General features: G+C 38.7%; 1 protein-coding gene across 1 annotated transcript; it reads left to right on the forward strand.

Moving 5' to 3' along the window:
• Positions 1 to 16,724: 16,724 nt before the first annotated feature.
• Positions 16,725 to 18,167, forward strand: nppc (natriuretic peptide C). The gene is made up of 2 exons (XM_063496398.1): positions 16,725 to 16,817; positions 17,895 to 18,167. Exons 1-2 carry the CDS (start codon positions 16,725 to 16,727, stop codon positions 18,165 to 18,167), a joined length of 366 nt encoding a protein of 121 aa, XP_063352468.1.
• The last annotated feature ends 5,759 nt before the right edge of the window (positions 18,168 to 23,926 follow it).

Below are 23,926 nucleotides of genomic sequence, written 5' to 3' on the forward strand. Positions count from 1 at the left end.
ATATAAGAGCAGCGTCCCAGAAGATTTTGAAAGACTGTTTGATTGAAGTAATACCTTAAGAAAGGCATGTACGAGCAGATATACTGACTCAGCTATAGCAAAATAAACAGAGATCATATCTGTTTTTACTTCCAACCGATTTCTGCAAGTCAGAATATGCAGGAAGCTAAACTAGATTGGCAGATGTTGCACAACAAGGTAATCATTACTGTACTGATCTTACACATCAAAAGCCAAGCAAAGAGTGGGGAATAGATTTTTTAAGATGCAAGATTGATATCTACCTGTTATCACCGCGCCAGCAAAATGCCACATTTTAATTTCAAGGCCTAGGGGTCCTGCGAAGGAGAAAAAAAATTATATATAAAAAGTAATGATAACAAGAGTGGAGTCTGGAAGCAGTTCAAAGGATGCTGGCACTTTTTTTAATGTGTTATTTAAAGCAAACAATAAGTTAGTGTTCACATGCCCACGGAAGAGTTTACGTGAGGCTAAAAGTAACCAACAATAGCCACAGTCAAAAGCTAGTAATTAGTTATAGCATGTTAGCTACTGTTTACATATTTAAACTGTTTTGAATAGCAAGTGTCTGTGTTATTAGGAGAGAAAACCATTGTATGTTTTTGGTACAGTGACGAAAGCTTTGAAGTGGGTAAATGCTGTAGTATTCCAGTATCTGCTGAAACACACACACACACATGACTAAGTACCATTGCACCTTGAACACACAATCATGTACTGTATTTATAAGCAACACCAAAACATGGGAACTGCTCATGAAAGAAGAAGCATGATGTATAAGTTGGCCGAGAACAATTGTTAATTTTTGGAACTCCACCCACTGCTATTGATTTGTGCCTTTTGATTATCTGTTTGGTGTTTTATTAACAAATCCTTCAGATTAGCTGGTAATGAAACAAAGATGAATCACGAAAGGAATGAAAAGGAAATGTGGACGGGAAATGTGAGGTGGGCCAACGCCCTTGAGTATTATGCGTGGACTTTATGGCCATTACTAGTCCCTAATTTGATTCTGCCTTATGGAACAATCAGGACCGGGCTTGACTCTAAGGATGGCGGCTAAGGCCCAGCCAAAGGAAAAGTTCGTCTGCATAGCAACAGGTCGACCATGCAAAAACAAGCTCACCCAGACCCCTCACAGACCAGCTGACACATCGAGAGGAAAGAGATGTAAAAATTATCCTCCAGTTTCTTGGACAGATCAGACAATAAAGGGGTCTATATAAAAATACAGTATGGTAATCTTTTAGCGTTAACAGCTCTAACTTGTTAGAACATGATGGAAACCAAACTGAGCAAAATCATGAGACACGGTGTCTTTGAGAGAGATGGCCAAGAACTGATGCTCACTGTGGCGAAGCCCCAGAGATGTTGCAGATTTCTGCCACAGTAGAGAAGGGAGAAATGACACATCAGTGCAACTTCATGGTATTCAAAAGAGCTATGAAATATGTTATGTTGACAATGTTTCTCATCACTACCCTGGCCAGTTTAACAGCTTTTCCATGAAAATGGTTTTGCAGTATACCCTAGCTGCTGGAAGGCAGTCATGAGTTGCAGGGATTGAGTGTGGGCTAGGGCAAAGCACCATAAACTGCTAAACTTGTGATCCCAGTATGGTGATAAACCTTGGTGTGCTTCACTCCTTCCTACTGTAAAAGCCTGGTTAGGGTGTTACACCCAGCCAGGCAAAGACGGTGCTCTGCCCCTTCTCGAGCAATTATAGTACCTCCATTCGGACAAACCTTTTTTTTTATCGTATATTATACTACTGGTGTTTTTGACAATGCTTAAGAAAATATTTTTAACCAAAGATAGCTTGTATATGGCAGAGTTCAGATCCCTTTTACTTTTTTCATAAATACCTCATACAGACATAAAGTTTGATCATCTTTAAGATATTTTCAGACCTGATAGGATTGCACTTGAGGATAATTCAACTGATTTGATTTCACAGAAAATTGTGGTCAGAAGTTTGTCTACACTCAACATGGGCATGAGTGTATCACCATAATTTGGGGCTTTTAATGGTTTCTTTTGAACTGTTCTTTTTCCAGGGTGAAGTGATTGTACGGCCATCTGTAATGACTTTAAAAAGCAAAAACTGTGTGCACAAGTTTGACACAAAGTCAAAAGTATATATACAGACTCACATTTATACACATACTCCCACTAATATTTGATTAAATCCCCCTTAGCCAGTTGCACCTTGTAATAGCAATCAACAAGCTTCTGGCATAATTCTATTGTCGTTCATCTGTAGCGAGTGTAAGCTGTTCCACCGCTGTGTACCTCAACTGTTGTCCATTTTCTGGAGGCGGCCGTAAAATTTGTAAAGCAACTGATATGACTAATGGAAGCAATGCTGGGGTGAGTTGTTGAGGATATCCTGAACTTAGTTGTCGGTAAGGGCTGCTGTTTCTGTCACTGTTAGCTGCTGTTAGCCTCTGTTAGCTGCTGATTTTGCTGCTGTTAGCTGGCTTTAGTGCAACTTTCTTTGAAGAGAATCTAACATTTAATAAACACTTAATAAACTCTCACACGATATGAGAATGTAATCAACCTGTTTATCATGGGGAAAGTAATGTGTGTTTTTTTAGGACACTCAAGCCCAATGTTCCCTCTAATTTTTCATGTGTCTGAACGAACACACAAACTCCCTGAGCAGTCCCTTGGACCACTGTGAGCAACAGCAGACGTGTGCACTGTGGTCACGCCAGCATCGAATCCATCCAAGTTACATGGTTTATTAAAATAATCAAATTACAGCATTTATGTTAGACTACTTTTAATTAACTGGTTTAGCCCACTTACAATGAAAATTTTAAAAAATCCTGTTCATGACCTGTGTAGTATGTTAACACTATTGGAAGTAAAAAATAACTTGAACTCCAATTTTGAAAATACTTTTTTTCTTTCTTTCTTTTTTTTTTTTTAAGGTCTGACTTGTATTATGAGTATGAGTCTGTGGTCTGGGAGAGAGTCCTGTAACTCTCTGTCTGCAAAATACAGTATATAATGACCAATGTTGGGCAATTAATTATATAGTTACTTCTTCAAAAAAGTAACTGAGTTATGCAAACAACAAAGTTTTTTGCAGCTGTTTACCTAAAAATGCAGCCAAGGCGGGGTTTTTTAAAATAAACATTTAAAATTATTTACAGAACAATCAGCTGTTCTGCATCAAATTTGATGCCACACAAATTATTTGTGCCACTCCAAAAAATAATTTCTGTCCACTATGAGATAAAGGAGAACAACAGCCTGATACCTGCAGGCCTGACAACAGGAGATGTATCACTCCTGTAACACCTGTAACATTCAGCAGTCGCCTCATTGTTCTGACACACACAACAAAACTATTGACTACACTACACACTAACTACACAAGATTTGCGCTAAACGTCGAAAATCTCTCACATCTCAAAACACCACCGTCACCCCTAAAACTTCCCCCCTTTCCTAAACAACTAAATGCCATGTTGCCATATCATTTTTTGATTGGTCGACATGGTACATTTGTCAACCAATAGGAAAGGCTGGGGGGGGGGGTGTTTGGTGGTGTTTTTGCTCACAGGCGGAGAGTGGAGAGTGCTTTTGAGCGTTTTCCTTATAAAACGCCGTTTTTACCGTTTCTTCCCGCAGTAAATATAGACAACGATAGTATTCAGGAAGAAAACCAAACATTGCATATATTTTTATCATAGCTCTGGTTTTACGTGGCCTATCAACATAATTTAAAAACTGGTATAAAGTCCACACTTTTTCCGTCAATTGTTCCGTCTGTCCTGCTCACATCTCCAATGGTTGTACACGTTGTCATTAACGTGGCTTCACTCCACATCAGCCACGCCGCTTTGCCAGCTAAAACACCGGTGTCGGCACATAAGGACGCTGTCATAGCCTGTCAACGACGTTGATTAGCTGCGTATATACGAATGTGAATCGCATCATTGGCTGGACTATGGGATAAGGTGGCATCGTTCTAATCCCATACGGGAGCAGCCAGTCACTTACTGACAGTGTTGGGAAGGTTACTTTTAAAATGTATTCCATTACAGAATACTGAATACATGCCCCAAAATGTATTCTGTAACGTATTCCGTTACGTTACTCAATGAGGGTAACGTATTCTGAATACTTTGGATTACTTAATATATTATCATGCTGTTTACAACTACGTGAATGTACTATTGCTGTGATTTATTACTGTTACTGAAGGTCCGCGGCTCCGAACCGTAGTAAAGGGACATCTGGCTAATACGGTGGGTTCCGTGTTGGGCTCGTAGCTGAAAACTAGCTTTACTTTGTTGTCTGGGTCACTTTGCTAGCGAGAGACAGAGAGAGGCGTTGAAAGGCTGCTCCAACGGAACTTATTTTTTCCGGAGGAAAACACGAACACAGTGTACAGTTGAGTCTTAATAGCGTACTTACAAATGGGCTCGTCAGGCACTCTTCTTGGCTGCTGTGGTTATTATTATATTTACATGCTTCCAGCTCCCGTTTTTGCTCCGTGACAGCTCGGACATTTCCATTCTCTCCCTCCCTCGCTCACAGACACATAACGTGTATGGTAGTCCATTCTCGCTGCAGCACGGACTACACTGCCCATGAGGCTACATTCTTTAGGGCCATGCCTGTAGCATTCTGCCTTTTAGCTTAGCACAACAACAACAACAAAAAAGCGCTCTCTCACCCAGGAAACACGCAGAGAGAGAGAGCGTCACCCTGTAACCATGGCAACCGTAACGCTGCCGCCTGGAACAACAGAACGTAGCTGTCAAACAAACCCAAACAGTCCTGGCCCGCGACAATATGAAACAGGAAAGTACCGCCGTGTAATCCATTTATTTCAACAAAGTAACTGTATTCCGAATACCACCTTTTTAAACGGTAACTGTAACGGAATACAGTTACTCATATTTTGTATTCTAAATACGTAACGGCGGTACATGTATTCCGTTACTCCCCAACACTGCTTACTGACTAACACTGCAAAACAGAATTGTTAAAGTTTTCATTTTAATTTCAATTCAGGTTAGATTTTTTTTTTTTTTTTTGTGCGCAACGCAGATTTTCTGTGCGCAGAGACCGTGCGCAATTGCGCACGCGCGCAGCTTAGAGGGAACATTGCGTCAAGCCTAACATTAGCTGGCATAACGTTAGCTTATAACCAGCTGTTGTTGTTTAGCTCATTCATTGTCAGCTGTCTGAAGACAAGAAGGCCACATGTCTAATCTGCTGAGAATAAGCAAGTGGGACAATATTTGGAATATATATAAGCATTTCTATCCACATTTTCATATAACAGAGCCCTGACTTCTGTTCAGGAGATACTTTGCCTGTGAAGATTGGTTTAACTACTGCTGAATTGAGAAAGAAACTTTATAAATTAACAATATGAATTCAGCGACCTTCAAATGCCTTTGCTTCTGGATCAACTATCAGTTTACCTCAAGGCAGAATTAAATACCAAAACTTCAGTTTAGTAAAGTCGACCGTGTTGTATTTCGGTCACTGAAATAAGTCATTTTTTTTCTGGTGCTATGCAACTTCATGATGTAACTTTACTTGCAAGTGCTTTGATTCTACTTACCGTTTAATGATTTTGGGGGAGGGCAACACCCATAAGGCTCTATAAATTTTTGAGCTAAGCATGATATTTCATTCATGTAATTTTGCATGCTGACATGCCAGCAACTCCTAAAAAATCAAAACAAATTGTTACGCGTTCTATATTTTAACACTGACAACTTCTCTACTCCAGTTTAATTATAATTCTTGGGATTTTTTAACATATATAGTGCTTATGGCTAATCTGGATATGGAAAAACTGATGATTCAGTTCCAGTCAGACATAATGTTCAAAACTGTGTTTGACTTTTAATACAGAGGAAAAGGGTATCCAAAGGTCACGGCGCGACTCACTCATGGCCAGTCTAGTACGTGACCAGGGTTTGAGAGAAGATTGTTTAACACTGTTTGACGGCAGTCTGAGTATGCCTTTAATGTGGCAGGTCAGACACCCTTTCCCAGCTCTTGGGTTACTGTCTTCCCATCCGCTCTCATTTTAGGCTCAGCTATAGAGTACTGGATGAAAAAGATCTTTATTGAATTAGCTCCTCACTGTAAAGTTAACTGCCGTCAGACTAGGAACTTTTTCTCAGGTCTTTGGCCAACAGCTTTCTCTTGATGGATAAGGATCGCAGACCTCACTGCCTTCTCTTTTCAGCAGTATACAGTCATTCAAGGGTCGGTCATGTAATTAAATAAAGTATACAAGATCAAACAAGATTATATCTAGCAGGTCATACATATGCATTTTAAATGAACAGTGAGGCAAAGCAAGTTTATAAGCCAGATCCAGACTCCTAAACACACTGAATGTGTTGCGTTCACCAAGGCATTCACACTTACTCTTCCAAAGAACACAGAAGTCACTCTAGATGCAAATCAGACACATACTGTAAATATAAAGAGCCTGTATTTTGCTCTACATTATATTTCTCATTATAGACTTGTGTGGCCTCTGCGCAGGTCTATCTAACTTGACGTCAGAGATCACCAACTGAATAGACGACACATGAAAGGTAGGAGCGAAGGTTATTTTGAAAACCCCACTGCCAGACTGGCTTTGGTTTGTCTGATTTGGGCTGGACCTCACATGGTCACCACGTCACTTGTCAAATGTTTCATCTGGTTTGAAATTGGTCTGGTGTGCAAGTGGCTATAACAGCTCCAAGCTGCAGCTAGACTTGTAAATGCAGGTTTCAGTGAAAAGCAAAGCCATAATGGCACCTCATTTCCAGTCAGCCAGAACATTCTCTCACTTTTCCAGCTGAGTTTTTCACTGGAATCTGGCAATCTAGGTTAACATGGAAAGAAGTTCAGTGGTATGATCGATGAAAAGCAAAAACAAGCTCTTTGGCTTTTGACATATTTGTACAGAGAACATATTTCTGAGAACTGAGGACTTACAAGAAATATTTAATTTTTTACAGTATATAACAAGAAAAATCCATGCTGATAAATCTCTGCGAAACCCATGAAATCCAGCTGTATCGGGGGCAACGTAATCTAAGCTAATGCCCGTTTTATCTGCAGGTCTTAAGTAAATGCTTTTCACTCAGTTTGTGGATACTGATCAGCACACCCAAGTTATACATCAGCAATCCACATAATTGATCCCTTCAGCTTTTTTAAGACTCCATCACACTCAAGTGTTGTACTCTGCAGTAGCAGCCACAAAGCTTAGGTTATTGTTTAAGGATATGTATGCCAAAATGGCCACCGATAGGTAATTAAACCTGCTGCCAGATTCTGGACCATTAAAGCAAAAACCGACTGAAATCAGTGAAAACACTGTCTGAGCTTCTTACGTCAAACTAGGATTGATGTAAGACTTTCAGTATTTAATTTTTTAATAAATACCGTAAAAGAGAGCAAATTACTAGTTTTCGAAGTTCATTTTGCAAATTGAAATAATTACAGCATAGCTTTGGGCCAAGTTTACGCAGAAGCCTTTAACATCTCAGCAAATGCATTATTAATAATAGGACTGGCACAATAATCAAATATAAATGCTAATCTTTTTTGTAGATTTCCCTTTAGACACTAATGAGGTTATTCTACTGTTACCCTAGCATTTTTAAAACAGAGGACAGAATGGTTTGTGAAAGCTTTTAAGACCGTTTTGGAGTCTGATAGGCTTTTATGCTCATTTTCTTATTTTATTCAACCTTTATTTACACAGGCTTTATTTATCCCATTGACACCTGTTCATTGACCTATGGCTTTGAAAATGGCCATTAAGTAATTTCTGCACATTCCTATACATCTGGACATTATGGAGGAGAATTAGGGCCGCTGAAAAAAAAGTACTTTGGAGGTATGACATTTCTGTTCAGGATTCTGGGAGCAAAAGTCTGAATTCTGACTTTAATAAAGTAAGAATTCAAACTTTCAGGTCAACTTTTGTTTATTCTTACATTAGTTTATGAGGATACCTGTCATTCTATTATCCTGTGAAATCACTGGCAAATTGTGCAGTTTGAGAGTCTTTGACAAATCATTTAAAGTGGTAAAAAACATCCTCTAGATGTCGTAAAATGTTTTTCCAAGCCTTTGAATTTTCCTTTGCGGTTATCCCGAAACACATTCCTTGTTGTTTTTCAAGTAGGGTAAAGTAGTGATCTCACGTGAAGCTTCTGCAGATGTGGATTTTTAATTTAGCTGATGTTCAGTGACATCACCCCAGGGATGTGTTATGGTCTTTTAGAATAATTGATATATTTATTTTGTTGTTTGTTTTTTAGTTGTACATGAGTTCAACACTTTTTTTTGGTCCTTTTTTTGTCATCAAGTGAGCAGTGTTGAACAATCAGTCCAAAGTTTATATTACTGATCGAGATTTTACAGATTCCCTTTCCTTAATTCCACCAAAATCATCAAGGTAGGTAGTACACAGATGGATCCAACACATTACTGCACAAAAACAAATAATGGCTTGTAAATTGGGTTTTTGTTAACAAAGCACTGGATTTTGTGGTTGATGTTTCACCTGGACATTTTATTTTGAAAGTTTAGAAAATCAGTATTCTAGGATGTTTCCAGAAGTGTGTAGCACTTACTAATGGTGTAAGCAGCAGTTATTTTGCTTATGCAACATAATGATGCTAATGTGTGTACGCTGCTTGCACCCTTTTATTTGTATTAAGCTGCAGCCCTTCAATAAGGTGTCCTGTGTCCTGTGACAGCTTCAATAGGTTCCAGCCCCACCTGTGACCCTGATAAGCAGTTCTGAAAATGAATGGATGGTGTGGTGCAGCTGAGCACTGCAGCAACATGTTCTGTTGGGTTAAGAAAAAAAAAGGCTGTTAATGCTTTAAAAACCATATTCCTCATGACTCACTACAAGTTTTAAAAGCAATCACTAATAAATGAGATATTTGGGAAATATTGGTCTCTAATAAAAAAAAAAATTAATTAGGGAAACAGTGTTTTTGTGCAGTGGCATTTGTCTGGCAATAGGCAAGTCCATTTACAGTCAAGCAAAAGAAATTGTAACGTCGAGCCAAGATTATATATCTGTTTTAAAATGCCCTGTTTCCATGTGGTTTTGTCGCAGCTTGTGCAACCCAAACCCCAAACACGTATTTTTCCACATGGTTTGAAAAAGTGACACACCAGAGCTTTGAAATAACATGTCCGCCACCAAGTATGTGTGGTAATGCTGTGAACACTGGAATAAATGCTTCTCAAACAGCCTGTATATTATTCACTTTTATGGTTTTAATGGTAATAGTGACTTTGGCGATGGCATTAATAATAATAAGGGGATTATAAAACGTTAATAATTATTGAATTATGATTGTAGCCACTTATAACACGATGCCATGAGAATTTACATCTTTCCACGCTGAAATCACTGGCTCAGTATCTGGCCATGTTAGCAATTTGTGCATGTCCATTTACAGACTTTTCAACGGCTAAACACAAACCCAGTAAATTAAAACCCAGACAGCATCTTTTGTGGTCCAGAAAACAAAAATCTGGGTAAGAATAGCTTTTGACCTAAGAGCATTTTCATATGTTCTGTCTTCTTGCCTCCAGATTGGAATGTTTTTCTGACTGAGGCAATATGCCATGAGAGCAAAAAATTACACACAGTATTTTTGGCACACAACTTAAATATATGAATAGTAGGCCAAATGGCTGGCAGCGTCATTCTGTTACAAGAACTGCACTATTTCTGCATTTAAATCTTCACAAGGAACTTGACCTGTGTCTCTTGGGAATGCTTGGAATTGAGCGAAAATCTAAATTATAATGCCACGGTGGCTTCCCTGTGATATCACGAGATGCTAAATCCGAATCTAAAGTGACTGAAATTTTTTCCCCTTTTAGTCACCTCAATGTCTGCTCAAAACTCATCAGTATATTTTGGTTATGGAATTGCAATAAAGTAAAAGCACAAGTGCATGCTTTGGAATAGGCAATAAAACTCTATTGTTCATATGACTGTATTCCACTTGTGGTTTCTTTATGCCTTGTGTTTGGCTTCATGCATGAACAGCATTACACAATATGATGGAGGGCTTCCACCATTCTCTGGAAAACTCATCTCACATGCTGTGACACCTGTATTAGCTTACAAAAAGTTTGTTTTTGGTTGGGACATATAATGTACATGTTGATGTGACTGCTAAGGGTGCATTTTTACATTTTTATTTAGGTTATAAGTTTTCCACAAAAATATCAGGACTAAACAAATATTCCATGCAGCAAATTCACCTGATCCAGCCACAAATATAAGTTTTATCAAACAAAAGAGTTTCAAGTTTAAAGTACAGTGTGGCTCTGTCTGCTGAACCCAAACTGGGAGTTGGTTCCAAAGCACAGAGGTCTAACAGCTGATGTCACCACCTTCCACTGCACTTTTCAGAAGTAAAGCCCTTTTACTCAGATTCTCTACTGGGATAGTGTCGTTACCTTCTATAAGGTCTTCAGGCTATGATGATTTGGGTGCCATGTCATCTGCCGGCAAAGGTGGCGGTTGGTCTGACCGTTCATCAAGTCCAAAGCAGCTGTCATCTAAGAGTATTTCATGCTTCCATCTGCTGACAAGCTTTAGTGGAGATGCTGACTTCCTTTCCCAGCAGAATTCATCACCTGCCCACAGAGCCAATACTGCCAAATACTTGGCTGATCATGCTACTACTATGACTGACCAGCCAGCCAATCCATGCGACCCAAACCCCACAGACTGTCAAGAAGAAGACAATAAACACCTGACCCAAAAATACAGACGAACTGGAGGCTAAGAAAGCGACCTGATCACCTGCATGCCACGCCGCACTGATGGAGTATTTTGCATATTAGTAGTATAGTTTTGAGTATATAAAGTAACACACTTTTGATCATTACAGACGGACATTTTTACTCTAATCATTTGAGAAACTGGGTTTCTGATTTGATGAGCTATAGGCTATAGTCAATTTACACTTTACTTGTACTGAAGTACAAAAATGTACTTTTTCACAGTATTCAGATATTTATGATGATGCACTAGTGAGTGTGCTCCACAGTAAAACAAGTGTTAACATTTCTGAAATTATTACATACCCCTATAATATCAAAAACATCAAGCCAGGAGTCAGGAGACCCTACCTCCTGAAAAACTAGTTCATTCCAAAACATGTGTGTTTACACAGTCATCTTACGCATTTTGTGTACATTAGTCAAGTAGCCCTGTGTTGCCAATAAAGGCAAGCGTGTTTGTTGGCACATGCAAAAGGCTTCAGAGCACTTGTGTAAAAAGCATTAAAATTCCACACGCAATAAAACCGTTATTTATAGGACCATAACAGCCTTGTAGTTTGTCTTACACAAACCCAGAGGAGGAATCAAGACACCCAACCCTCCCATAGACACTCAGTGCAAAGGCTACTGCAACACATGGTCTCTCCATACGTTTGCCTAGCTTCCTGGTGCAAGTAAGTTAGGCTGCTTCATTTTCATTCAGCCACATCAAAGCTTAAAAATTTACTGAAAATTGAGCGGATAAGAGTTTGTGGGAAAGGCAGGGAGAAAAAGGGGGAAGTACAAAAGGACATAGCAAAATAGGTGCTCTCACTAACCCGTGTGATGTCATTGGGAAAAGTGTGTAACATTGTTAAACTGTACAAAAAAAGGCAAACTTGTGACACAACACTTGCGACATGAAGAAAGAATGTGTCATTCACTTGTTAAAATTCAAAATAAAGGGATTAGCAATCACTGAAAAATGTTTTGCGAAACCCAAAGATGTCATCATGGACACAAGGTCAGCAGAGTTCAGCTTCTCCATATTGCTGTTGTAAAAGTGGATTAGTAAAATAGTTTTCCATGCAATTGAACATCTTTACTGCAGTTACCTTGGAGTGTGAGTGGCCTTTTTAGCAGCAGTAGCTGCTAAAAACATATTTTTACCCTAGCGCCACTCGCATATAAGTATGCTATCACATATGCAATGTGATGTGATGCATGTGTGTTGATTAGTTTCAGCTTAAATTATTTTTTGCACTAAAGAGTAACATGTTTCAATATAAATGCCATCAACACTGTGAAAAAAACTAAAACAAAAAAAAAACTAGCAATAAAAGTTCAGATGTAACAGTATGAGTCATGTCAGAAAAGTACATCCTGTTGATGATTTAAAAAGCCTTCTTTATTTCAACATTTTTTTATAAGAAAGGAACTACCTTCTACTCTTTTAGTTTGTTTTTGGACTACATGAGTACAAATGTTGTGATGACAAATTTCATCTACATTTTTTTCTGTTACTCTTACTAACTTATTTTATTCAACATGGACCAGCAGTAAAACAAGTTGTGGGCAGGGTGCAAGGGGTGACCTGTGATGACATAGGTTTTCCTGATACAGCAGGATCTGGCAGTGGCCTCCAGGGGTGGTGTTAATAACCCTCTACACATTTTTCTGTGAAAAATAAAATAATCGCAAAACTAAGAACACCCTGTAATTTTAATAACTTGTAGAACCACCTTCAGCAACAATAACTTAAGGAACAGAAGTTTTCTGTAGGTCTTTATCAGCCTTTTACATTTTTGTGGAAGTGTTTTTGTCTCACTCTTCTTTACAACATTACATTAGTTCGTTTAGGTTTTTTGGGATTCATTTATGCACAGGTCTCTTAAGGTCTCGCCGCAGCATCTCAATCAGGTTGAGATCTGGATTTTGACCATGGCAAAGTCCAAACCTCAACCTGATGCCTTTCTTTTTAAGCCATTCTGTTATAGATTTGCTGCTGTGCTTGGGATCATTGTCCTGTTCCAAACCCCAATTTGGCCCAAGCCTTAGCTGTCAAACAGATGGCATCACTTTTGATTAGAACACTTTGGTATACAGAGGAGCTCGACTCTAATGACTCCAAGGTGCCCAACTCCTGTGGCTGCAAAACAAGCCCAAATCATCACCCCTTCACCACCATGCTTGACAGTTGGTATAAGGTTTTTGTGTTGATATGCTGTGTGCTGCCAAGTGTGATGCTGTGCATTATGGTCAGACATCTGCACTTTGGTCTCATCTGTCCAAAAGACATTGTTCCTGAAGTCTTGTGGTTTGTTCAGATGCAGCTTTGCAAACCTAAGCTGTGCTGGCATGTGCCTTTTAGAGAGAAGAAGTTTTCTCCCATCAGCTCTTCCAAACTTGTCTCTACTCTTTTTCTAATTGTACTATCGTGAACTTGAAGTCTACAGAGTCTGATATTTAGCTCTTGTTTTTTAATTTTTATTTATTTTAATTTTTTGCACTGCTCCGACTTCAGAGTCCTATAAAAACTTTCATTATATTTTTCTTTTTATAGCTTTATATAGCCAAAACAAGTCCATTACTTTCATTTCAAGCAATTAAGAGAACTTCTGCATGTAGTCAAGTGATGAGTGTAGGAAGTTTGTTAGATTGAAGGAAAATGTGACATTGTAATGTTTTTGTCCTGTCTTCGAAGAGAAGCAAAGTCTGGATGCATGTTGCTCTGTTATTACATCATATATCACTGGCCAGTCATCTTGTTCATCTGTTCAGTTTATCAACATCTCTGTTTTATGAGTTTATAGGGCAAAACCATATACTTTATATGCCTTATCAGAGTAACGTTGTCTAATTATACACACAGTATTTTATTTAGCCTTCATAGTCATAATCTTTAACACACACCATAAGTGATTATTATTATTAACGATCATTTTTTATGGTGTGCAACCAAAAAGAAAGCAGAGTATTCAGCAAAGGTTGAAACATGGACACCTAATGATGACACTGCTGCTGGCTGCCATACAAACATCGTTTTTGCTGCATGATTCAATGCAAATCCAACACACGTTCTGATTGACATTTTTTGGCAGGTATGCCAGCACTGCTACAATAAATATGACATATGTTCTGCAAAAAAATGCAGGTATACACTTTCCATATGCCAAATCTGCTCTAAAAAGCCTTTATAGGACTTTCAAATGCTGACGATCTGCTGATTAATGACTTTGTTTTACAGTATAGTATTGATCCAGTAACATGTGACTTTGAGGGGTATTCGCTTTTCGGCATAGCAAATACTGCCACTCTGTGTTCCAAAACAGATGGTGCTGCCTGAGATTTCTGCTCCACTATGTGGGGCCTCGACTGCTCCAGAAACACTCCACACTGCAAAAAGTATCCTTTTATTCACAAGGGTTTTTGTATTGTCTCAAAATGTGCATATATTCTTTAAATCGGTAAATTATTTCCAGTGGGGTGACTTTCCAGCTTAAACTTCCCTTGACAACATGCCGTTTAAGTTGTATAGTGATTGATTGCAACATATTTAAAACATTTTTAGATCATCATTGTTCTAACTGCATATCACCAATTAATAGTGACAGTTCTATGTATATCTTAAAGCAGGTCACACGGCATATGTAACCAACCGTGGGTGAGCTTACGAGTGTTAGGCAACTATACATCAATGTCAGGCTGTTTGCGGTTTACACTGTTTGAAACATGTATGGTCAAACTTTTAGATTTAACAAGGAACTACTCTCTCAACCCTGGAACTGAAGCAACTCGTGTATGTGTCACACTTCTACAGAAGGGTCACTCTCTCACAGAGTTCCTTTTTTTAAAATCCTGAGCATCAGAAACTTTTCTTGGACACTTCTAAGGTGTTTCCACCATATTCCCAGCCCCTATAGCCATCTCCTTTACTCAGTTCTGGCAAACCAGTCATTGCTGGTTGACATAAAACAGGTGCAGCAGTGCTGGACACTAAATTAAAAACTCTGGTTTTCTGCCAAAAGTAGACAAACCTGGTGCACATTGCTTAAATACAACTGCATTCATTTATATGTTAAAAAAAAAATCCCCAGCTGCAGATTAAAGCTAAATTTTTTACACATTTTAGTGCTACAGTAGTTTTTTCCGGTAAGACTTACTTGTAACACTTTAAACATGAAAAAGCATTCATTTATAGATATGATGTATAGAAGAATATAGCTTGAGAGTGCTCTTTGTTGATTGGCATTCTCTAAACCAATAAGAGGGGTTGAAAGGCTGCGAGCCATAAAGGCTTTATACCGACACCCATTCAACTGTTCTTCTCTGGACTTGTGGTAAAGTAACATAGTCTGTATGAAAACCCATTGTCACTCATTGGTTGAAGTCAGCGGCTAATGCCAATTCTTAAGCCTAAAGTAAGTATAGACATATTGACTTCTGTACAGTTTCACTCATTTGTGCAGAGTCACCCTCCTCCTGGTTTATAGAAGTATCGCTGGTTTAATACCCTGCATATTGACTACAATATGCAGACTCACAGGCTAAAATTTAAGAAAGCAGCAGCTTTTCTTAGTGACATGCCAACTTTGATTCAAGAACAGTATAACAGCATAAATTATGGCAGGACACTGATGTGGTAATCATTGCTTAGGGTTCATGTCTGTGCTTCTGTATGGTGCTTGGACACTGTACAGTTATGCTACTGAACAATCAGCCTCCTTTCTGAGTTGGGGGTGACTGTCTGAACAGCCCCACACATCCAGTGTGTATCGGAGTAGCCACAGTAGTTCTGAGATTCTTCTCTGTAAGTGGGCTACCTGATCTAAAGACAGAAAACAAATTGTAAGATACCGCCATGAAACACAAAACCATCTAATTAAAAGGTTTATGGGGAATTGCCATTACCATCCAGACACATGACATGACTTATAATGAGTGTCTCTGTTTTTTTATGAATCAGCATGAACCGTCTGAAGTTTTTTCGGTGTGAATCCCCCTTAGCTGATGTCATGCTCTGATGTAAATAACGTCGAGCAAATGACTTAAACTGGGTTGTTTAATAATTCCATCTCTGTATGTTTGCATTCCTCTGTATAATAATAATAATAATAATAATAATAATAATAATAATAATAATAATAATAATAATAATAAATAATGAAGTTTTACCCTTTAAAAAAATTTATGAAAAACGCGGGTCTTGAGTGGCGCAGTAACACATCAAATTATTTCTGGTAAAATTCCGCTTGGTGCCTTCCAAAAAAGTGATTAGATGAAGAAAATCACATTTGAATTTCTGGAAGGTATCTAAAAAATGACCTAATTCCTTTAATTCCAGTAGCAGACTCTGAATTTTCGCTTCGTTAAAGAAAACAGGATATGTCATCCACGCGCAGCATATTGTATGTCTTTTTAAGATGTTCCGCAGGACAGGCGGTTGGCATCCTAGAATTCATTTCACTGCCAAAGTCGCTCTTCAGCTCTTGACGCGCAGCCTTTGAAACCACCTTTGGTTTCAGCTGTTGCATCTCAGCCAGAAGTCTAAAAGCTTAAAGTCTGTGCCTTTTGATAGCTTATAGCCTATATCATTTTCTCTAACACAGCGATGACCGGAGCTTGTGTCATTCAATTAATCCCTGGCATGACGTGCTTAGAGGCAGGTACAAAAAACAGTGAATAGGCGAGGAAGGAGAACCATTACGCAGGTTTTCATGACATCACCATGGGCTGGCTATAAAGCGGCGAGGATTAATACACAGAGTTAGAGAAGCACTTGAGGAGCTTTGGAGTAAAAAACGGACTCTCCTTGTGTTTAGAAGCTGATTGGCTGAAGCTAACGTCCTTCGATCTGAACTGCAGCGCAGAGGAATCCCCGAACAACTGCTAGACTTGTCAAAATGAACTTGTCATACTTTGTAGCGTGTGGACTTATGGTCACCTTACTTTCAGTGAGGATGGGGGCAAAACCTTTAACTCAAGCGCAGCAGAAGGTAAGAAAAAGTCACTTGTATTGTTATTACTGACTAGGAGAACCTTTTGATTGGTTTGGACTGTAGCTGCTGGAAGCTGAATACTGAATAAGCAGCTGTTCTGTGGCACAGGTCCTCCAGGACAGTAGCTTTGCGCATCATATTTCACAATTTGGTTCTTGTTAAGCTGTTGGGGAAAACCTCTCTTTTTCCACACAGAGTAACACCCCTGTCCACTTGCACTTTATTTACAAACAGACGGCATGTTCAGTGACATGCAACCGAAACAGCCGGTGAAAGTTTGTTTCCGAGCATCCCTTTGATATTTTTAGACTTTAAATCGCCCATATGCGATTTTTTAAATGAAACCACATATGGGGAAAACATTAGAATTTTTAGTTTATAATAACTCTGAAAAGCTATTATACTGACTATCAACATCATTTTTGGAATTTTATGTATTTATTAATTGTTCTCAAAATAAGATTTACCAAACCAAAACAAAATTGTGCGTAAAATCGCAATTACGCATAGAATTGGCCAGAATGAATAAAGCTGACCCTTTAAAAAATACTCGTTTGAAATAATGTTGTAATTATTTGCTAAGCTCACTAAAACTTGGGAATGTTGGAGGTCTTCGTTACAGTCTACTTTACGAACAGATAAGTAAGCTACAGGCACCTGTTTTAAGTCTGTTTATTTTTTTTCTTCACTTTGAGAGCGAGGTGTCAGAGTCGGTAACTTAATAAAACAGAAGTACTGCACCCTTCTTCAGGGGTTTCCTTCGAGGTTTGTACCTCATGACTGGAGCGTCTCGTGGATCTTTTCCAAAGTTGTTTTTGGTTAGATGATACAAGTTAATGAATTCTTGAGTGCCGTGCTGTGAGAAAAATGCCAACGCGTCCCCCCACGGCCATTACGTTTGTGAAAGCGTTAGAATATATGCCAAGCTGAGGTTTACCTCAAACATTTAGCATATAATGACTGCTCTGTTGAAACGGGCACAAACCATAGATTTCACTTTGATCAAAAGCATTTGTCTTTGCACAATTTATTTGCCTGAGGGAGAGATTGTTTATTTATTTTCTTATCTTTCAGTCTCTTAGAAGTTTGCTGGGCGAGGAGCTGGCGGAGTTTCTGGAGTCGGAGGAGAGAGAGAAACGGCTCGACGCTGTGCGCACTCGGATACGGTTACTGCGCGATTTACGGATGGACACCCGGGCCAGAGGCATGTGGGCTCGTCTCCTCAACGATCAACCCCCAAACAGGAAACACAAATCGGGAAGCAAGAAGGCTGGCTCCTCGTCACGGAGTGGCTGCTTCGGACACAAGATGGACAGGATAGGCACCATCAGCGGCATGGGATGCTAGGGTTGGAGCAGCGCTGCAATGAATGGTGAGTGGTCGCACATACCAGTCCTACTTTAACATTATGCAACATTAACTGTAGCAGCAAACAGGGACATGTAAACAGAGCCCAAAAGCAACAGGGTGAAATGAAATGAAAGAGTGAATGCTGAAAGATAAGACGGAGACAAATTACAATCAGGGATTTTAAAAAAGAATGGCCTAGTTAATTAAATGGGCATAATAATCTATTTTTTAATATTGTATTTATTATAATTTCCTGTTGGTACTCCTCACAGTTAAATGATGATTTTACAGGATTATCTGTCATATACATAAGACACATGTATTTATGCAGCATTGCATGGTTCAGCTACATGGAAAATATTGTGGTTCACTAACCGCCTTTGACTTAGAAATATTCAATCTAGGGAAATAATCAAGCCTAAACCTTGTAGCATTACCTCCTAGAACAGGATAGTCTTAGGATAGTTTAAGTGGATAGCCCACTTAAGCTGATGTATGGGAAAGAAACCAGTGAGCATTTAGGAAGTCCACTCTTGTATCTGTGCACATCATTATGAATGATCCCATCTGCTTCTATAACACAAGAACAATATATCACATTTAAGAAAAAGGGCAGGGAGATATCGAGGACGGAAGTGGGGTTGCAGAGACACATTCACACACATATTTGGTTGTCAAGATCTTTCTTGGAAATGCATTTGTTTCACTAAGTGTTTTTAATATAAACTGAAAAGGGGGCTGTGTGGGTTAATTAAGTATTGGGGAATCTAAGTGACACATGATTAGTCCTGAGGCTTCACACCTTTTTTCGATTTTATGGTAAACTCTGACATCCCTATGGGGGAGTGTTAGTGACTAACAATGGGTGAGTGTGTTTTTCATTGGTTAACACCATACGGGTGAGTTAATCTAAAGTAAAGTGGTTAGATGAGAAGTGAGTTAATGAGTAAAGAACCAACAAGTAAATTTGGAGATTCCCTGACTGATACATGTATTACATTAACAAAAGATCGAATAAATGAACATGTGTTCATGAGGCTGACCTTGAAAGACTCTGTCTAACCTTTTGCGTTTGTTTTCCTCTCTTTTTCTAGTTCTCTGGACGACGTGTTTGTTTGGATGACAAAAGTTGAGTTTGTTCTTACCAGAAGGGGAAAATAAAGAAAAACTCATCATGATTGTTCTATGGTACGAAAGTCACCATGACCAGCATAAACAAAGACTTGGATGACAATACTACAAAATCCTAATATAGATATATATATATATATATATATATATACAATAAATATGCAGGTATATATACATATATACAGTACATATATGTATAACATACAACATGGTCAACAGATACAAACACAGATGCGTAGTACAACATGGCGGACAATGGTGTAAAAAAAACTACATACCGCAAAGCTGTATATTGTTGCTGCTGCTGCTGTACATTCATGTACTTCATCTTTCCCTGCATAAATGTATTTATGTTTAAAATCTATTTATATGTTTATAAAAAAAAGAGATATTTATAAATATGGATTTTATTTATGTAACATTTTGGAAATGGATGCAAACTGTAGGTCAATTCTGTTTGTTGCCTTTTTTTCCCATTTGTCTCAAATAGTTGTAAATGTTTTCGAAAACGATAAAACGGACATTCCATGTGCACTTACATCTTTGATCTGTGTGTCTTTGTGTGTTCCGTGAAACTAGTCAATTCTAGTTTGTGAGCATTTTCTGCCTGGCTTCTGGAGGTTTTGTCAGAAGAGAAACAAAGACTGCCCTGCTGTTAGATGGAGCGCCATTCATTTTTATTCAGTTCAATTCAGTTTCATTTCTATGGCGCCAATTCACAAAAAACAGTGACCTCGAAGCGGTTTATCTTGTAAAGACCCTACAATATTAGAAAGAAAAGAAAAACCAAGCAATCATTCGACCCCCTTTGAGCAAGCTCTTGTTGATGGTGGGAAGAAAAAACTCCCTTTTAATAGGAAGAAACCTCCCAGAACCAGGCTCAAGGAGGGGCAGCCATCTGCTGTAGCCGGTTGGGTTGGTGTTACAAAAGGCACACTTTGGTACAGAGAGCCAGAGTTTAACATTTACTAAAGATTTTATCCTGCTTGGATTTTGAAAAAAATGTTTCAAACATTAGCAAATATCTGAAACTCTGTGTTATCAGATAACATGTTTATATGAAACAATAAGGATTTGTTGGGTGCTGCATCTATACTCCTGCATTCAACCTGGCATGATTGTGCCCACACCGTCGAAAGCTCTTGCACAAATTTGCTGCACAAATAGAAGAAAACACTGAAAACTTAAATTTTGACTTAAAGTGATCTTTAGAATTCAGGCAATAACGCTGTAATCCCAAAATAACTCATCATGTTGACCACTAATTAAAAAGATGATAGGAAGTCACTTCCTCCTAATGTTCCTCTAATTCTTCCACACATTACATCCAGTTACCAGTTGGTAAATTTAAGAGTGATATTATTTAAAATAAGCAGTAAAATCACCTTATAATTATCCATCCATCCATTCTCTTATGCTTCTCCAATTCATCATGGGGAGGAGGGAACAGGATACATCCTCCACAGACAGCCAAACTGTTGCAGGAATAACATACTTTAGCATTATATAAAGATGATATAAGCAAAATGGCTTTTTTATCTCGTAGTTTCCAAACTAAAAGGCTTAAAACAAGACAAGCATATAGAGAAAAGCCCATATATGTGCGATATTAAAAAGGAAAACAAACACACCCAGATTATAATAAAGAAGCATAAAAAAGACAACAAATTGTGGTCAGTTGTGAAACCGTAAAAAGGTCCATTGCTCAAAGGTTTCATGGTGTAATTACACTAAAGGGGGTGAGAGCCAGAAAAATACAGAGAGAACACTTTACAAGCTAATTAATACAGTGAAGTCAATGTAAAAGTCTTTTCAAGGATTTCCTTTCCAATACCATGAAACATGATATTTATGGTGTGAGTGCTGTGAATGTGTGCATCTGACTTTGAGGTTGATACCGATTTGCAAACTGGAGAGATGTACAGCTGACAGAAGCAAACTGAGAGTACACGTGTACTGTGAAAACACATTTGCAATCATAAATTAGATGTGCTTGTCTCTTTTTTGTGAACCTATATTATTGACTGTAGGAAGGTCATATCCATAGTAATACAACTTTAAACACACACACATACAAAACAGGCTATGAGGTGGCCGGTGCTATAGAACTAAAGCCGAATTAAAGTCAATAATTAATTCACTGAAAAGAAAAGAACGTAATATCCAGTACTTGTTCAGAACAGCCTGCCTACCTAGCTGTTACACTACACACTAAGTGTAAACGCTACTCTGGAAAACACAAAGGCAACATGCCCACCTCATGTACCTGGTGTTCAAGAAACATGAGTCACATAAGTCTAAAAAAAAATAAAGGATAAAATAAAATAATAAAATGGAAGTAGTGTTTGGGGATCGTTATAACACCTGTCAAACAAAGATAAAAGCTTTTTGCACCCACCAACAACAAAAAAGAACATACACTGAACAACAGCAAGAAATATATCAACACTGCTGTGTTAAATTCAGTGTGTTCTGTGGAAGAGCTTCCAGTTAATAAAAGCTTTCATCAAAGGCCAGCATACAGCCCTACACGGTCACATTGCTATGTGAATTTGTTTACTAGTTTCAATGTTGTTATATTTGATCTTTAACCATTCTAAAATACAGCCACTGAATTAGACACACGTGTTCAGCTGCACGATTAAGCAATTAATTTACTGGTCCAATGACATGACATCAACTGAGTGCATTCAAGCATGTAGATATGTTAAAGACGTTCTGCTGAAATTCAAAGTGAGCATCAGAATGAGAAAGAAAGGTGGTTTAAGTGACTTTGAATGAGACATGGCTGCCAGTGCCAGACAGGTCTGAGTATTTCAGACACTGTTGATCTGCTGGGGTTATCCCACAACACCATTTCTAGGGTTTAAAGAGAAGTCTCTAAAAAAAACCATCCAGTGAGCAGCAGTTCTCTAGATGAAAATGTCTTCTTGGTGACAAGGGTCAAAGCAGAATTGGAGACTGTTTTGACCTGACAGGAAGGGAACAGTACCTCCAATAAACATTTGTTACAACTAGGGTATGCAGAAGAGTATGCACAACATATTGAACCTTGAAGAAGATGTGCTGCAGCAGCAGAAGACCGCAAAAGCTGCCACTCTTGTCAGCTAAGAACACGAAACTGAGGCTATAGTTCACACAGGCTCAACAAAAATGGACGACAGCAGACTGAAAAAATGTAAACTGGTCTGATCGGTCATCATTTGGATGGTAGGATCAAAATCTGGCATGCAAGCATGCATCCATCGTGCTTTGTATCAGTGATTCAGATTGCTGCAATGGTGAGAGGGATATTTTCTTGGAACATTTCGGGCCCCTTGTGTCCACCTGTGTATTGTTGCTGACCATGTGCATTCCTTTATGACCATCTTCTGAAGGTTGCTTCTAAGAGGATAACAAGTCACAAAGCTCAAATCACCCAAATCTGTTTTTCTCAACATGAGTTCATCGTATTGAGATAGTCTGTGCATTCACCAAATCTCAGCCCAGTAGAACACATTTGGGATGTGATGGATTGGAAAATTCACATCATGGATGTGATGCTGACAAGCTGCAACAACTGTGTGACGCTATCGTGTCAATATGGACCAAAATCTCTGAAGAATGTTTCCAGCACCTTGTTGAATCTATATCATGAACAATTAAAAGCAAAAAGGGCTCCGGTCCAACCTTGTACTGGCAAGGCATAACTAATGAAGTGGCATTGATGCAGAGGGATTGAATCTTCCCATTTCCTGAACATAGGGAGCCAGGGATACTCCTTCATGGAAAACATAACTAAGAAAGAAAATGAAAGGGCTGTAAAGTTTTTGTATTCTTTTAGTACCATATCACCCCATTAGGACTCTTCGCTCTCAGACTGCTGGTTTACTTGTTGTTCCTAGAGTATTTAAAAGTAGAATGGGAGGCAGAGCCTTCAGCTTTCAGGCCCTTCTTCAGCTTCCAATTTGGATTTGGAAGACAGACACTATCTCTGCTTTTAAGATTAGGCTTCAAACTTTCCTTTTGATAAAGCAAATCAGGTGGATCAGGTGACCCTGAATCCTCCCTTAGTTATGCTGCAATAGGTGTAGGCTGCTGGGGGATTCCCATGATGCACTGAGTGTTTCTTCTTCAGTCACCTTTTTCACTCACTGTGTTTAAACACATCTTTCTATTCAATTATTATTAATCTCTGGCTCTTTTCCACATCATGTCTTTGTCCTGTCTTCATCCATTTACCCTCAACCGGCCGCAGCAGATTGCACCCCTCCTTGAGCATGGTTCTACTGGAGGTTTCTTCCTGATAAAAGGGAGTGCCAAAGCACTTGCTCATAGGGGGTCATATGATTGTTGCTGAAAGACACTAGTGAATAATTGAACAAGAGTCAGAGTGACAGGAGGGTTTTTGCAAAGAGGCATACCTATTCATTCTGCAAATTCAGCACAGACACTGCTGTGTAGTTGTATGTACCTTTGTTATTTCAATATGGCAATTTCAGTAGCTCTTTTTCTTTTGTTGTTGTTGTTTTTTGTGGGGGTTTTTTTTTTTACACAAAACAGTTTTTTCAGTTATACTGATATGCTTTAAAACCACCAACAGTGGGACGACTGTAATAATTAAACACAGTCAACTACAGTTGTGA

Source organism: Pelmatolapia mariae, linkage group LG15 (genome assembly GCF_036321145.2).
Source record: "Pelmatolapia mariae isolate MD_Pm_ZW linkage group LG15, Pm_UMD_F_2, whole genome shotgun sequence".
NCBI lineage: Eukaryota > Metazoa > Chordata > Actinopteri > Cichliformes > Cichlidae > Pelmatolapia > Pelmatolapia mariae.